The sequence below is a fragment of the Chelonoidis abingdonii genome, chromosome 9 (assembly GCF_003597395.2).
Source record: "Chelonoidis abingdonii isolate Lonesome George chromosome 9, CheloAbing_2.0, whole genome shotgun sequence".
In the NCBI taxonomy this organism is placed as follows: Eukaryota; Metazoa; Chordata; order Testudines; family Testudinidae; genus Chelonoidis; species Chelonoidis abingdonii.
This window is the reverse complement of record NC_133777.1, coordinates 19,198,088-19,215,610: the sequence shown is the minus strand read 5'-3', so window position 1 is coordinate 19,215,610 and position 17,523 is coordinate 19,198,088. Positions and strand designations below refer to the sequence as shown.

Below are 17,523 nucleotides of genomic sequence, written 5' to 3'. Positions count from 1 at the left end.
GTCTTTAATTCTTTGATTTAACTCCAAACCACTGAGCTGTATCTGAGCAGGGGAGAGGAGCTCCAGTGAGGAGATATTCAGCAGTAACGATTTATCTATGAGTGGACAAAAAAGGGTTATATAGAGCATGAGATGGACATAGATCTCATTTTCCCTCTGATTAACCAGGGTTAATGGTGAGAAGGCCCATCCTAAGGCAGAATCTTGAGTGGAGTAAACAAGAAATAGACAGAAATGAGACCTAAATGGTTCCAAGGAGATGTCACTCTCTAAAATGCTATGGGGTCTGTCCAGTTTATAAAGCCTGCCTCCGTCTTCTGCTGTCCTTGTGAAAATGAATGTGAACAAATACACCAATGCAAGGTTACCTGTCATAATCTAGGATGGTGTTTATACGGTGAGCTATTGTTAACACGGTCCACTCTTTGAACTGAGTCCTTATGGTTGATTGAATCTGAAGATCAGTTTCCAGATCCACTGCTGCGGTGGCCTCATCTAGCACCAGGATCTGGGCTTTCCGCAGGAGTGCCCTGGCCAAACAAACAAGCTGCTTCTGACCAACACTGAAAGCAAGAAGGGCAATTGGTGAACAAACAGGCTATTGCTTTTCCTTGGGTTTAATCACAGAATCATAGAAGATTAGGGTTGGAAGAGACTTCTAGGGCAACCCCCTGCTCAAAGCAATGATGAGTCTGAAAGCAGCACAGCAGCTGATGGGCTTTCCCCAGCAAGGCAGGAGGCTGGGAATGTTAGAAGTGCACCTGGTCTGTTTCTGGGGACAGGAGCAAGGGGCCAGATGTGCAACACGTGTAGACACCATACTACCAGCATCGTCTGAGAACACAGATCTGGTCTTAATTCAGCTATCTGGTAGCACTGCAGATAGCAGCATGAAGCGAGCCAAAAAAACCGAGGGGATTATTTGTATTGCAGTAGCATCCAGGAGCCCACGGTGCTAGGTGCTGTACAAACAGAACAGACTGCCCCTACCCCCCTAGAGAGTTTATGAGCTAAGCAATTCCACAGTGCTAAGGATTATACTGCTACAGCAAGTTTGCTCTGTGATGACTATTGCTTTGTGCTTTACTAAATTAGATCTTTCTGTTTAAATTTATTACCCTCATTTAGGAATGTTTACTAATTGTGCACCCTTTGACCCTCAAACACAATGGGCACTGTCTTTCTCTTTCTGCACTTATGGTACCTCAGGTTTTCCCCTCGCTCCGAGCACTCATGGTTCAATTGATCAGGCAGATCCAATACAAAGTTCTTGAGCTGAATCAGTTCCAAAACTGTCCAAATGGCTTCATCCGAGTACTGATTTAAAGGATCAAGGTTCATTCGTAGAGAAGCAGCAAACAAAACTGGATCCTGGGTATAGAGACAGCACAAAAGATTCCTGAAATGATTGTTACAAAACAACACAGCTCCTTAATTTCCTTCCACTGCAGGAATCCCAGGGTGAAATGCTACAGCCAGTGTTCTGTGGAAGATCAGACAGTGTGGCTACAGTGGTTACTTTTCCCTTTTAAAAGCAATGAATTTTTCTCTTTGTGACCCACTTAAGCAATGATGAGCTGCCAAAATCTTAACAACCGGTTCCCTATAAAAAGTTCTGATTTAAGGGATGTTCCACAGTATGTACTTTTTGTACCTTTCTCCATAAGAAATGGCAATGCATTGAGTCATTGGGAGTCATACTTAACATGTAAAAAATTTTTTTTTATTCTTTATTACAATAACCGCCCCCCCCCCCAATAATTGCGAGGTAGCTGTTTGATGTTTTTCTTACACCCAACAAAACGTTGGAGCGTTGCTGAGCTCCTGCCGCTTGACCCGCCAACTCTGAGCAGGAGGAGCTCAGTGCCGGAGACATCCTCGTGGGGCGGGGGGAAAACTGCCCCACTTCCCCTCCGTCCCTGGGTAGCCTTGGAGCTCGCACTCCCCCTCCCCCTTACCTTGTCAGCAGCTGCTCAGAGGGCAGGACTCAGGAGCTGAGCTGCCCAGCTGCCGGCAGCTCAGCACACTGCAACTCTGCGGAGGGGAAGGGCCATGGGAGCCTCAGCCTCCCAAGCTGGGACTCCTGGGAGCTCAGGTGGGGGACAGGACAGTCCCCTGGACCAGAGTTGTTTGCCCACCCGCCCCTTAACAGCTGGTTCTACACCAGCATCTAATTTCAACAACCTGTTCTTGCGAACCGGTGGGAACCGGCTCCAGCTCACCACTGCACTTAAGCCTTCCTGCACGTCACGGATGTTAATGTAAATACCCTGCAGAATTGATAAATGCCTTAGAAATTAACTTCATACCTGGGGGATAATAGTTATTTTGGCTCTAAGGTCCTGGAGGCCTCTTTGGGCAATATTCACTCCATCAATTAAGATCTCGCCTTCTGCAGCTTCCATTAATCTCAAAAGACCCATGGCAAGAGTTGATTTCCCAGCTCCTGTTCTTCCAGCTATGCCAATCTAAAAGAAGAATGAAAATTTAGGATGTATGCTTTACACCATTTGGCTCATAGCCATAGTTAAATTTTAGGACCATGGAATTGACAGGTAACAAACCACTGGTTAAATTTGTCCAGACTTTGACCATATCTGTCAGAGAAAAACACCCCATTAAGCACCTATTCCTGCAGTTCCATGCCCTGGATACAGTGGTGGTGTTGACACATGGATTTGTAACTTTCCTTTGCATTTTCAACTACAAGCTATTCTCCTTTCATCTGCTGTTCTCCTTGGGCCTCTTTTGAAAGCCATCCACTATCTTTCATTAGATTACAAAGTAAAGGCACTATTCCTTTGCGTTAATGGTGGAGAAGACAAGTGGATCTGTGACTGACAAACAGCCTATCTTATGCAGATCCTGGGTGTAATATCTGCCGCTCTTTCCTGTCCCAGGGATTTAATTCCTTTCCACTGCAGCCTCATGGAATAGCTGTTGAGGATGGGCATGAATTGGCATCGCGTGTGGTGGTACACATGATCAGCCACATGGATTCCAGCATAAACTTGATACATAGTCATTAGGACCGGGACACGTGTGACTTGAAGGGATCTGACCATTTCTCCAAGAACCTTTGGCCTCAAGTTGTCATAATACTCACCTAACATTCTTAGAGTTGGGTAACAACCCATAGGGAACTTTTAAATTGTTTGTTAGAGAGGGAAATCATTACAAGCTGTAGATCAGGGGTCTTAAACTCAGTTCATCTTAGGGCCAGTGCCAGTACTCAAATCCTCCCAGCGGGCCAATAATGTCACTGAAGATGGTGTTCAGAAAAGAAAACATTTATATTGCGTTTTTTATTTTGAATTGCATAGAAATAATAAAACTGTTATACAACTTTATACAGTTCTTCGCCTGCCAGAGGGCTTTTAGCGTTTGTCAGACACTTGGCAATGCTTCAGTTCTGTCAGTTTGTTGATGTTTGGCCTCAGTGACTGAGCAGTTGAAACCTTCAGGATTGCAGCAAGGTGTGCATCAGAGAGCTGTGTTCAGTAGTTTGACTTGTTTTTATTCATTGTGGGGAAAAAAGTGATGCTGCCTCCATGGCTGTCTCTGCCTGGCAACTAATGATGCTGACTCTGCCCGGCGACTAGTTATAGTATCGCAGTCCCTCTTCCTCAGCCAATGGGAGCTGCAGGGGGTGGCACCTGCAGCAAACATTGCCAACAGTGTGGCTGCATGCATGTCTCTTCTGCGAGCTGCAGTGGGGAGGTTCTCGGGCCACAGATGGCCCACGGCCAGGACTTTGAGACCCCTGCCTTAATGGAGAAAAACTAGAATAGCTGCCAAATATAAAGAAGCTTTGATGTTACATTAGATTAAAATAAACATCAAATTCCTTTAGAGCTGCTCTGCCAACCTCCTATAATAGATCTGACTCACTAGAATTCCTAACACACTGTATCAAAACTGAGAACAAAGCTATATATTAAGAAGGGGTTCCTCAGGGTGCTAGGAGACTCTGAAGGCCAAACGTACTATATGTTTACCTCAGTGTAGCTTTTGTGTCTTCAAACCTTAAACTCTTTGAGACAGGGATTGTTTTCAGTTTAGCAGCGGCTACCTATTCTAAAGCACTGTTCACACATGCAGCTCCAAAGAAATAAATGACGTTGCTTACCTTCTCTTGCCCGTTTATTTTTATATTGATGTTCTTTAGTGCAAACTCTAAATTTGGCCTGTACTGCACACCATAGTTTCTAAATTCAATTGCTCCTTCAGTTGGCCAAGCCTGACTTGCAGAATTACTGCCCAGAGTCCAGGGAGCCTGTGTAAAAGAGAAACAAACAGCACCTTCTTAAGCTGGGTTAAGTCTTCAAGTAATATGGCTATAATCAAAATGGAAAACTTCTCAGAGCATGTGTGCAAAAAGTCTTTCTGGATCTCTCTCTTTAAAAGGTTCTCTAGAGGCAGCATTTATTCTTCATAAAGGAATTGTTGACGTTGAAATTAGTTGCTTTACACAAAGATCCAGATTACTTTATTAACTGAAGTTTGGAGATAAGCATTTGTAGGCATGTCAGATTAATTACATTATCAGGAAACCATACAGAATATTCTAACTATTTGCTCTGCCACACTCAGTTCAATCTATACATTGATATGATCAACATGAAGAGATAGTACCTGTTCATTTTTAATGTTTATGTAGCATAAAAGAAAGAAATCTGTCATTAAACGGCTAGCAACTGTTAACACATATAACATCAGATATGAGATGCCACAATTAGTGCATCTTGTAGTGCATTCCATGGGTGTGGTAACTGTTAATAAATTATACTTTTTAAAAAATGACAACTACAGCTTCACTGGTTTAAGAACATAAACTGAGCAGAGGTTATAAAGAACACCTAGTTATTTTAAAGTAACCTAACCGGGTCTCTGGGAATTAAAATGGAAAGGTGTTGGTCCTTAGAATAGAAAAATTGCTGATTTGGTTTGAGACAAATTCCAGTTCAAAGGGTAAGAACAATGGCTGGCTATGGCTAGTTACCTCTTTCGGGGTTTTTGAATACTCTCTCACTCTCTCCACAGAAACAATGTTGTTTTCTATTTCTGTCCAGGAGCGCACCATCCAGTTCAAAATGCCCGTTATCTACAAAAGGAAAGAACACTGGCTAGAAATGAAATACCGACTTTGACCCTGTTCTTACAAAGTACTTGACACTTTGTCGGATCAGGCCCAGTGTTTTCACAAGGGGCCTCCCTGGATAAGTATTAAGATATTGTCTGCAAATTGTTTTGCAAGATAAAATAAATCCTGCTGACACTAGGCCTTTCTGGAAAATTTTGCCAGGCCACATTGGAGGAGCCTTGCCAGCTCATCCTGAGGCTACCTTGGTGCCAACTTACCAAGAATTAGATGTTGCTTCCTGTCTTATGTTAAACTTCCAGCTCTTAAAAGTGATATGAAAACCGTTCAAAATAATCTGCAACTAGTCACATGAACATGGAAAATAAACACTGAAGAAAACTATTTGGCTGTTAAACTAGAGTGACCATTTAAGCTTAAATTCAAAGGAACAAGATGGATGTTTCATGTATTTGAGACTTGTTCTCTGTAAGGTCCTATATTCTATAAATAACAGTGACAGAGTTACTGAGATTAAAAAATAAGAGCGTCTATAAAAATTAGCTTAACGTCTGGAAAGGAATAAAAATATTTCCAAGCTTTTTTTCAAAAGTCAGTGGAAGCATCTTGTTTAAAATAATAAATTCCCTTCCAGTATTTGCAGCTCAAATGTTGCACAATTGTGTGGGTACTTAAGCACTGGTCTACACTACGAGTTTAGGTTGAATTTAGCAGCGTTAGGTCGATTTAACCCTGCACCCGTCCACACAATGAAGCCTGTTTTGTTGATTTAAAGGGCTCTTAAAATCAATTTCTGTACTCCCCCCCTGGTGAAGGGTTTAGTGCTGAAATCGACCTTGCTGGGTCAAATCTGGGGTAGTGTGGACACAATTCGATGGTATTGGCCTCCAGGAGCTATCCCAGAGTGCTCCATTGTGACTGCTCTGGACAGTACTCTCAACTCAGATGCACTGGCCAGGTAGACAGGAAAAGTCGTGGGAACTTTTGAATTTCATTTCCAGTTTGGCCAGCATGGCGAGCTGATCAGCACAGGTCACCATGCAGAGCTCATCAGCACAGGTGACCATGGAATCCCAGAAGCACAAAAGAGCCCCAGCATGGACCGAATGGGAGGTACTGGACTGACTGTTAGCTGTCTGGTGTTGCAAGCTTCCAGAGGGCTATCGCCCCTCACTTCTCAACTGTGAGGGCTGCTCTCATCTTGGTATTCTTGAGCTTTAGGGCAGGGGAAAGCAAATCACAAAGTTCCATGAAAGTGTCCTTATGCACGCGAAAGTTTCGCAGCCAATGGGCATCATCCCAGACCTGCAACACTATGTGGTCCCACCAATCTGTGCTTGTTTCCCAGGCCCAGAATCAGTGTTCCATGGCATGAACATGCCCCATTACCACCCTGATGTCCAAATTGCCAGGGACCGTGCTTTGAGAGAAGTCCGTGTCCACGTCCTCATCACTATTGTGATTGCACTATCATTGCCTCTTTGCCTGCTTTTTCAGGTTCTGCACCTGCTGCAGGATAATCCATGAGGCTTTTACAATGCTCACAGCAGCAGTGGTGAGCTGAGCAGGCTCCATGCTTGCTGTGGTATGGTATCTGCAGGAGAGCAGAGTTGCAGCGGAAGCGGTGGAGGATGATGGTTAGCATTGTGCACATTTCCCGAGGAAGAACGCACGTATTAGGGAGCCCATGACAGAAAACATGGAAAAATTTGCTATCGAGGCAATAGCAGCAGAGCAGAGTTGCAGCAGAAGTGGTGTATGATGATGGTTTGCAGACCTACTGCACCATCTGCTGCCAGCAGCACCCAGGACACAACAGCGGAGGTGTCGGTGAGCTGAGCTGAGCAGGCTGCACACTTGCTGTGGTATGACGTCTGCGTGGAAAAAAAAGGCACAAAACGATTGTCTGCTGTTGTTTTCATGGAGGGAGGGGAGACTGACAACATGTACCCAAAACCACCCAGGACAGTGTTTTTGCCCTATCAAGCACTGGGAGCTTAACCCAGAATTCCAATGGGTGGGAGAGATTGTGGGAACTATGGGACAGTGCACCACTCCGTAAGTTGATGCTAGCCACGGTAGTGAGGACGCACTCCGCCGACTTAATGCGCTTAGTGCAGACATACGCAATCGACCATATAAAATCGATTTCTAAAAATCGACTTCTATAAAATCGACCTAATTTCGTAGTGTAGACATACCCTGAGAGTTTGCTATTGCCTAGGAAATCTTAAAAATAGGAGGTTGGCTAATCTATTCTCATTGTCCAAGCTGAGAAATGTCCAACATAAAAAGTACAACTAGTGGAAAGGAAATTAGAGTCTTTAAAATTCTTCCAGTTTTAATTCTCTAGAGCCTGATGCTCGCAATCTATGTGCTAATCAAATGAGTAAGGGCTTCAGGATTGGATCCATAGAGTTATTTGTGATACAGGTAAGGATTTTAAAAAATGATCTGTAACCTGATGAGATGGTAAAATCATGCCCTGCTGCTTTGAGTTACCTGAAGAGCACACGAAATGGAAAAGCCAACAATCCCTGGACTAAGATGTGTTTTGCTAAGCACAGCGAACAAGGCTGCAAACAACACGATACCATTACCTAGAAACTCCAGGTTTGTAGCAAGCCACCTGCAAGCAGAGAACAGAGGATTTAGCCCACTTCCATTTTCTTTATGTTCTCGTTTCCTCTCAATTTCATATACTGCCTGCAACTATTTTTGTAAAATGTATTTGGAGCCTTCTTGGTAAAGGGTGCTAAATAAAGTCGTTATGATCATGGGGCTGGCTTTTTACATAACTGCTAGCAAGCCTCTGGAATGGACAGCGGTGCTGGTCTGTAAACACCCCATGCACTGTGCCACGGCTCTTCCGCTATAGCCTGAGTCTATCACAGGGGTAGGCAACCTATGGCACACATGCCAAAGGCAGTACATGAGCTGATTTTCAGTGGCACTCACACTGCCTGGGTCCTGCCCACCGGTCCAGAGGCTCTGCATTTTAATTTTAAATAAAGCTTCTTAAACATTTTAAAAACCTTATTTACTTTACATACAACAATAGTTTAATTCTATGTTATAGACTTAGAGAAAGAAACCTTCTAAAAACATTAAAATGTATTACTGGCACACAAAACCTTAAATTAGAGTGAATAAATGAAGATTCGGCACACCACTGCTGAAAGGGTTGCTGACCCCTGGTCTATCATTTCCATCAGGTGAGCAGCTTTGGTTCAGAGCCTGAAATTGTTGCTCTGAGCCTGGCACCAGCCTGGCACCAGCTCTTCCCTTGGTGTTAGTTCTGATGTAAGCTGGGTCTGAAGGAGTTCCCTCCCCTCCCCCTGCCCTCGACATCTAGTGATGCACTGCCGGGGTGGGGGGAGGAGGGGAGGGAAGACTTGAGGAGCAGAGCATGTTTGCACAGACATAGCTGCTCTGCCTCGGTGCCCAGCATGATGGAGCTGCTTTGCCAAAATGATAAATTTTGGCTGGTTTGGTTTACAAATCACTGTAGTATTCAAATGCAGGGATAATGAAATCTTGTTATCCTTATTGTATGAGTAAAGGGCAACAGAACTGTGCTTAGCATGCCCTGATTGAGGGGGTCACCCTAAACTGAACCTCTCTTGCTAAGCAGGGAGGTAGGATGCCAAATTCCAGTGATGAGTGGACGAGGACAAGTGTTCCTAACTGGTACCGTGGATGCTGGCTCGAGAGTCCTAGACACTTTTTGACCTTCCCCTCTCCAGCTTTTAATGACAGAGCTTAGACTCAATTGAGAGTCCTTGTTTCCAAGTGGTGATTCCTAAAGCTTGTCCTCACTGCTGAGCAAGTCTAAGCTTAAGCCTTGGACCTTGTGTGGGAACAAGTAAAAGCAACACAGAAACTGTCCTGGCAGTGAGGTTCCCTGCCACCTGCTAAAATCACTGAGAGCTGGGTAAAGTGGTAGAACCTCAGAATGTGACATTGCAGAAGCTCAGCGATGCCAAGATGGCAGACTGGGGTAGTGATGGGACAGTGGGAGTGGTGGCAGAGAGACAGCGGTAGCCGTGGGAGGTGACTAGCAGCAGCAGCAGCAGAGAGTGGTAAACCCCACCCCCTCATAAATGCACCTCTGAACTTTGGGTCTTCGCTAATCAAAGACCACCAACTATGAGTGGAGCACTGGGGAGGGAAAAGGAGTGGTGTGTTAAGGGACGTTTGTTTGTTGGACTTTGTGACATTATCTGATTAAAATATGACCATGCAAAATCATGGTTGCTACCACTGTTATATAATTGCAACAGATCTTATACCAAGTGTGACACGTGGCCAGAAAGGATTAAGCAGCTTGCAGGATAAATAGCCCAAAGTTAACCATTAGAGACGTGTTAAAAAGTACGTGAAAGGTAATTAGGGCCACTATATGCTAGATACGCTAGAACTTTGAAATGCAAACCTGTATTGTTAGAGAATTGGACATGATACCAAATGTATATGTGTACTTTTTTCCTGTAGGACGTTCCTGTCTGGCACTATAGTTATTGATTCAGAGATCAAAAGGATATATTAACATTTAAATGAGCTGTAAACATAGTAAGATCACTGTATTTATCTCTCTTTGAAATGTATAGCAAATAATCTGGGAATGGTGGAAAAATGGGCAATTGCCTTATGTTAATCTGTGTACCTAATTACCGGCAATGTTTAAGAAACAGGTCTACTTCAAAATCTCCATGATTGCCTTTTGTTCGCTGAAGGACTCCGACCCGTAAAAGAAGGCTGGAAACCATTTAAAGATGCCTTGGGTCCCAATCCTTTGGATCTCGGATCTGCTTGATGCAGGGGAAGTTTAAACTCAAGATTGATATTTCCAGTCTTAATCTGGAATCATCCTGAATATGAACACTGGACTATAACCTATGGACTATTTCTGAAAGAACTCTTCGCAACTACGAAGTTCACCATCTCTGCTATGAATTTAATCTCAAGAACTGTACTCGTCTGTATGTATACTGATCTTTTAACCACTACTCTCTCTTTTCTTTTAATAAATTTTGGTTTAGTTTATAAGAATTGGCTGTAGCGTGTATATGGGTAAGATCCGGAATATTCATTAACCTGGGGGGTAATGTGTCCGATCCTTTGGGATTGATAGAATTTTTTTATATGATGAATAAGATTTGTAGTAATCCTCATCATATTTGATTTGGGTATCTGGGTGGAGGCCTAAGGCTGGGGTGCTTTAAGGGAACTGTGATGTTGGCTTCTGGGTAACCAGCGAGGTACTATAGAAGCGGTTTTGTGCTGGGTTGGTGAATGAAAGCATTGGAATATCCACCAGCTTTGAGGATTGTCTGCCCCATTCTTTTGCTGTTCATCCTAATTGAATGACCTCAGTTGTCTCCCTTGGGACTCAGGTCACAGACTTTCACACCACAAGGGGAGAAACTGAGGCAAAGGATGCTGCCCAACACACTGTGGGGTGAGTGTTTGTGTATGGTCACATGCTTTTGTATTTAGGTTGTGGTGTTTTCCGAGATTAATGTAGGCCCCTCTTTTCCCTTTTAATCAAAGTTGTATTTTGTTGTATGGGGACTCAGTGCTGGCGAGCAGGGAAGTACTACCACTTAGAGGCATCAATTGGGAGAGGTGTTTAGCTTTCCAGATTACTGAATGGGGACTCAAGCTGGTTCTATTGTCTTTTGTTAAGAGAAACCCTTAGATACTAAACCCAGCTCTTGTTGCTGCCGATTCCACCTGGCAGAAGGGCTGCACTAATCTATAGCTTCATGAGAATAACATGATTGCATCTATATTTGCAGCTCCATACCTGTCAGCGACGACCCCAGGGAAGCATGTTCTCTGGTTCTCATCCACTCTGGAATCATTCTGTAAAATAAATCTCGGTTGCTCCTTGTAAGCACGAATCACGCTGCTCCCTTGGAACGTCTCTGAAATGTGGGAATAGATGGGCGAGCGACTCGCAGCTTCCAGGCGTCTCAGCTGGCAGGAGGTGGCAATGTAGAAGTTCTGAGACACAGAGAAATGGAAAGGGTATGTGACTACCAGTGTGTTTCCCCCACTAGGCTAATTCATCAGGGGAACTGATCATGTTCAGAAAATTAGAAATGATGCCAAAAAAAAAATACAGCAGTGCACATTAACCTGATGTTATAAAACCTAATGTCCAGGCAGCATGTGTTTACTGGGTGAGATACTGTGGCACAGAACTTGTAGCTTGGGTGAGGTATAAGGAGGCCTTTGAGCCTGTGGGGACATTGTCTAAATTCTGGACTATGGGCTGCAGCATTATCTGGAATCTCCACAGTGCTACATGCTGCAATCCCACCCCTGGCATGCCCCCATACCAGGATTTGAGAGAGAGTCCTTGGAGAGCAGCTATAGGGCTATGCTGCACATACCTGCATCGGGGGAATCTCTAGGTCCTAAAAGCCCTGGTTCTGGCTGTTTTAAGTGGGGGCAGGGGGCAGGATCTCACCCATTATTTCTATACTTCCTCCATTTTAAAATCTCTCCTGATCTCTTAAACTTTGCCTCTAGTTCAAGATAGTAATTTAGCAACCTACAGTTTAGGAGAACCATTCACCTAATACAACAAGCTATGCCCGAAAGCAGGGTGTCTTGCTGCAGACTGTGTGTGCCAGGACAACCAGAGTTCTCCAGAAAGAACAGTCTGTTGAAGTGGTGCATAGCACTGTGACGGGCCAGATGATTTCCTGACCCATTTCATTATGTCCTGTGTGACTGGTACACCGATCAAAGAATTTCATGACGCGAATGGAATTGCAGAGTTGTACTGACTGCTTCAATCCCATCCTTCCGTACTCAGATGGGATTTCATGAAGAATCCCTTGTTGTTTACCTGCCTTATTCATTAAAGTAGCAAAGCAGAATGATCTTAATTTTCTGTAACAAGTACTGTACTCAAGACTTTTGATATTCCCCTGACCACCCTCCTCCTCTGCCCCCAGTCTTCTGGCAAAGTTATTTGACATTTCAGAGAACCAGACTGGGAGAATAAATGGGTGCCTTGAAAAACATCTGCCTCTCTGGCATATGTTTTATGTTAAAAGTGGCACAGGAAGACTGGAGAAGAGGAAAAACACTTCGGGCCTTAGTCTGATCTCCTTTACACTGATGTCAATCAGGAATCTCCACAGAAGTTCCACCTAAAACCATCATGATATCTCAGGCCTTCTAGTAAGGCTTCGGAGGCAGCTACTGAGAGCCTGGATTCTGTGAGAAGACTCTTCTTAAGATTAGACACTGCTGGTTTTGATTCTGGCATGAAATCAGAGGTGAAAAAACACCAACTGAAAATCTCAGCCCCTCAAAAAGATCTGGTTCAGGTTAGTCTAAACAATGGGAGCAGGTTCCTGTAGCAAAGGGTGTGGCGGGTTCTTAGATCAGCCACATACCTCAAAATCCTACCTGGAACACGGCATATAGCACTGTCAGTGGCAATATCGCCACCGCTGCTATTGGCGTGGCCACTATAACAACTATGTAGATCTCCAGTAAACTGAACAAGAAGCCCAGCAGGGACTTCAGTTTATCGGGGATAATGGAATCAATGGCATCGGTTTCTTTGGAGAATCGGTTCAGCAAGTTTCCGATGGGCGTCTGCTCAAAGAACAGCATTGGGGATCTGGCAACATTCTCCAGTAACTGCTGAAAGAGCTTGTGTGATGCAATCACTCCTCCTAGCAGGACGGCTGCGGTCGATCCGAATTTGCCAATGGCTGCAATGGAAGGGAAGGGAAGTGTCACCACCTAGATTCAGATTTCTCAGCTGAAAGCATGTTAAGGGGAGCTTTTCTTGAATGTGACTTTGGTGCTGGTGAAAGGTGCTGGTCTATTATTAGTGCTATTTTTTTTATTTATATTGAGTTGGTGCCTTGGAGCCCAGTCATGAACCAGGAATTCATTGTGCTCATCACTGTGCAAACACAGAACAAAAAGACATTCCTTGCACCAAGTGGTTTATAGTCTAAGGGCTGGTCAACACTGGGGGGGAGGGGAGGGGAGGGGAGGGGAATCGATCTAAGATACGCAACTTCAGCTATGCTATTCGCGTAGCTGAAGAAGAAGTATCTTAGTTCCACTTATCTGGCCGTCCTCATGGCAGCAAGTCGACCACCGCAGCTCCCCCGTCTACTCTGCTTACTCCTCCTGCCGAGGTGGAGTACGGGCTCGATTCGGGCATCAGTTTATCGCGTCTGGATGAGATATGATAAATTGATCCCCGATAGATCGATTACTATCCGCCAATCCGGCAGGTAGTGTAGACGTGGCCTAGGGTGACCAGATGTCCCGATTTTATAGGAACAGTCCCGATTTTTGGGTCTTTTTCTTACTTAGGCTCCTATTACCCCCTACCCCCATCCCGATTTTTCACATATGCTGTCTGGTCACCTTAACATGGCCTAACAGTCACTCCAGAGCCCGTTGTATGGCTACTGTATCTGCAGAATAGCCACAGAATGGGCATCAGCATGTGTAAATCTGATGGAACAGTTAGTTCTGTCTCTTACCAAACACCCCTGAAGCTAGAAGCCCTCTGTTCTCCAGTGAATGGTGCAAATAACTAGGATTACTCTGAATTAAATTAACTCTCTTGAGTCAGGTAGACGCCCATGTATCCAGTTAGATTCACTGTTACAGCAGGGACTGTGCTATAGTTAAGGTTGCCTAACAGCTTCTATTCTAATCCCCTGTTTTAACTGGTTTAAAACTTTCACCATTTGGGCTTACAATTTTTCGGATTTTGTTTCTGCCCTAAATGCATTTTTTGTTGTTGAAAGTTTCAGCAAAACATTTTAGCTATTTTTGATTAGGAGAAGAGTTAAATAGCGTACATATTTCAAATAATACACATTTTGGCAGCCTTTTTCTAACAGTTTTTTAGATCCAAAAGGCCTAGGGTGGTAAAAAGATTAAATCTGGCTCTCATTAAGAAATGAGATTTTAATTTGGCTAAGTTATGATTTGAGAGAAGAGAGGATGGGAAGGGGGTAAGAGGAAGAGAAGGGAGGGGGATAAAGAGGGAGTAGTGCATAAAATTGGGAGAGATGGAAAAGTGAAACTGACATCATAATCGCCCCCAAGAGGTGAATTTTTCATGGGTACCAGTTCTGACAAAGACAGGCAAGATGGCTAAAGATGGGGGAACCACCCATCATGCTCAGTTGCAATGCACATTAGAGAGAAGAACTCAATGCACACACAAGCAAGCCAGAGTTTTCTGCAGTGACACTGGGAATATTGTTCAGATACCATAACCAAAAAAATCAGTGCACCCTGTGCAAATGTGAGTCAGAACTTTTTTTTTTAGATCCCATGCCAAGCCTTTTAGTTTGTTGCCAAAAGCCCAGCACCCATAGGACAAGCCAAAGTTTGTATGATGGGAAAATTTCCTGGGAATGGGAAAGAGGGAGGCAAATGATATGCAGAACAATTAGGTGACCGGGTCAAGCAAACCTTGAAGGACTCCAAGAACACCGAAGACTCCAACTCGCAGCTCTGTGTGCTGCTGCGTTCTGTTATTAACAGGGTCATCTGCCCACATGCTGAGCCAGTAACCGCGACAAAACGAGGCAGCTTGCTGACACGCAAACAAGAGCACAATGTACAAACAGATCAGAGGCCCTGTGGTCCTCAGGTAATCCAGATAAATGGAAATATTGACCTAGAGTGAAGCAATCAAAAAGGAGGAGGGAAAGAAGGGTCAGGCTTGATAAGCTGTCTGTTCCTAAGCAAAGGAATGCTGTATGGTGTATGTTCCATGTTACGCACCGCATGCCATGACAGCCTCTTAATCTCTTTGTCCTATCAATGCAGGATGAATAATTTGAAGCCATGTTGACCAAGCTCAAGGTTTTAACCAGTGATTGCAAACAATGTACAAATGCTTATTGGGTTGAAAGCGTCATTATTTTCAGTAATGAATTTTACTATCCCTTTGAGTGATGATATAATCCATTTTATTCCCATTGGTGAGTGATTATGTGACAAGACCCATTAACTACTCACGTGAGTAACTGATCACCAGCAGGAGTGCAAGGATTGCCATCTGGCCCTTAAGGTGAAAGCAATGTCTTTTGAATGTGCTTCCCTTGGACACAACTCTCCTTAAACTACCGCCTTCACCAAACCTCTTTGGGACTTAGACCTCCCATTTGCCTCTGTTCTCTGTAACTGGGTTTACACCTTTGATCCTGATTATTCTTTCCCCTCCCACATCTCCTAAGTCTCATCATCATCACCCCCACACAGCCTGGGTACACTGTGCTCTGGACTTCACTTCTGCTGAAATCCTCATCCATGCCTGCATCCCCTCACCTGGGTTAACGCACATCCCCTGTTCTTGACCTCCACAAGCCCCATATCTGCCTTCACCCACAGCCATGGAAGAGTAACAACAGCACTTCTAACCATACATTTCAGGACAGGGTTAAGCTGCCCTCCATGAACCTTATCCGACCTTATGTGTCCTGTCATTTGTCTCAGCTGTCCCTTCACACCACTTCCCCCCAGTTGACTCAAAAGACTTTCCCTCTGCAGCACAAGCCACTTGAAACAGTCTTATATCTCTCCACCCATCATAACGGAAATACTTTCCTCCTCATCTCTACCATTTTCTCTCCCTCTGCTGTTTTATTCAAATTTTCTAGCTACACTTTAGCTCTATAAAGCATTTTTTGGGAACACAGTTGGTATGAAAGATGCTACACAAAATAAGGTTGAATAGGACCAGACCTTCAACTAGTGCAAATTGGTGTTGCTCTGACTTGCACGGTGTTATGCTGATTTATACTAGCTAAGGATCTTAGTGTAAGTTCCTGTTGCTATGATGGGTTTATTTTATATTCCATTACTCTAAAAGGAATTGCTGCAGTTACCCTGCTGGTCCGAACCTTCTCCCCTTCTGTTAATCTTTCCGCATCTTTGGGGGCTGTAGTAGCCGTGCAGTCTTGATTTATGGCTTTGGCTCCATCCCTCATAACAGAAGATCTGTCAATTTATAAATGCAAAACAAACACCTTTATTTTTTAATCCAAGACCATGAAGTTTTTAAGCCTTACTTAAAGGGCTGTGGTTTCTGTGGTTCACGGAATTACTCAGAGCATTCCTTGCATTAAGGGCACACCTCCAGCAATGTGAATCCGGAACAGACTGGAGATGAATAAAGCTTCTTAGCATCTAACTGTGGATTGGATGAAATGTTTGGTCTCAGTCTGTTTCCCAGTAGACAGATGTTCACATTCCCCAAACTGGCAACAATTATGGAGTCTCAGCAGAGAGGCCAAGGATTAAATGGGTACAGAGACTGAAATACCCTCTCATGCAGGGAGGTGGCACATTGGCAGACAGAAACTTGCAGTGCTGCTGCCGGGGCTTTTACTGTTGTGAGGATAATCCACAAGACTTCAGCCTTTAATGCTGTCAATCCAGCACCATCCAAAAGCAATGATGATTCTGTTAACTATGTGATGCGCCATAAGTGAGGGCTAATAACCTTGGTGAATCAAATGTTTAAGCAAACTTTACAAATAACAGTTCACTTGTTAATGGGTCTGAACCTGCCTCCTATGGGAGCTGTCTGTCAGTTACTGTGATTGAGAACCCATTATGGCTTCAGTCAAAAATGTCTACTCCTTGTTTACCTTGCGATCTCTTACCCATTTTATCTCTGGCTGACAGGATTGCTTACCCCCCTTTAACTGCTACTGGTTGATCTGTGGTTTTAATACAAGAGGAGTGACTCTGTCATCCTCATGGTATGGAAGTGTCCAGCATCTGAACTCTGGGGAGGAAACTTACAACTCCTTGGGAAGTAGAGAGAAAATATTATTAAAAGTACTCATAGGTGGTGGTGCCTGTTCACAGCCCTGCATTCCATCCATGGGCACATCCTATTCATTTACAGCCCAGTGCAAACTCCACTGAATTCGGTAGGAATCTCTCCATTGACTTGAACGGGCTTTGGAGCAGGCGCTTGCGCTTTGGTGTCTGAGGCAATGGTCTACACTCACCGGCAGAGCTTTCCTGGGGACACAGCATTTCTGGAAGCGATGATGTCCTTGGTGCTTTCTGCAGCTGTGGAATAAATATTCTTGTAATACCTCACATCCTCTTTGTTCTGTTTAGCCTCTGAGAGAACGAGGGATCATTGGAAAGAACTCCCAGTAAAGGTGTTTGTGAGTCACCTCAGCAAAGCTGCAGTGATGGCACGGGCACTGAATAATGTGTGTTCATAGCATTATCCTTGCCTAATAAGATGGTAGCTATCATAAGCATCTTTCCCAAATCTGGACCTTAGCATCCAGAAATCTGGGTGCCTGCATGAACCCCTCTAAGCTTAATTACCAGCTCAGATTTGATCTCGCTGCCACCAGCCAAAAATTCCAGGGTTTTGGCTC

At 44.2% G+C, this 17,523-nt stretch overlaps 1 protein-coding gene across 1 annotated transcript in view; it reads right to left on the bottom strand.

Annotated features, from left to right (window-relative positions):
• Positions 1 to 17,523, bottom strand: part of ABCC6 (ATP binding cassette subfamily C member 6) — a 50,781-nt gene that overhangs the window by 560 nt on the left and 32,698 nt on the right. Inside the window, exons 20-30 of the mRNA XM_032790482.2 lie at positions 17,137 to 17,200; positions 16,003 to 16,114; positions 14,582 to 14,789; positions 12,533 to 12,843; positions 10,911 to 11,110; positions 7,604 to 7,730; positions 5,003 to 5,104; positions 4,130 to 4,276; positions 2,310 to 2,468; positions 1,205 to 1,371; positions 369 to 563 (exon numbers count right to left, since the gene is read on the bottom strand). Of these exons, the coding sequence (XP_032646373.1) occupies positions 369 to 563; positions 1,205 to 1,371; positions 2,310 to 2,468; positions 4,130 to 4,276; positions 5,003 to 5,104; positions 7,604 to 7,730; positions 10,911 to 11,110; positions 12,533 to 12,843; positions 14,582 to 14,789; positions 16,003 to 16,114; positions 17,137 to 17,200 (1,792 nt within the window). The remainder of the gene's footprint in view (positions 1 to 368; positions 564 to 1,204; positions 1,372 to 2,309; positions 2,469 to 4,129; positions 4,277 to 5,002; positions 5,105 to 7,603; positions 7,731 to 10,910; positions 11,111 to 12,532; positions 12,844 to 14,581; positions 14,790 to 16,002; positions 16,115 to 17,136; positions 17,201 to 17,523) is intronic.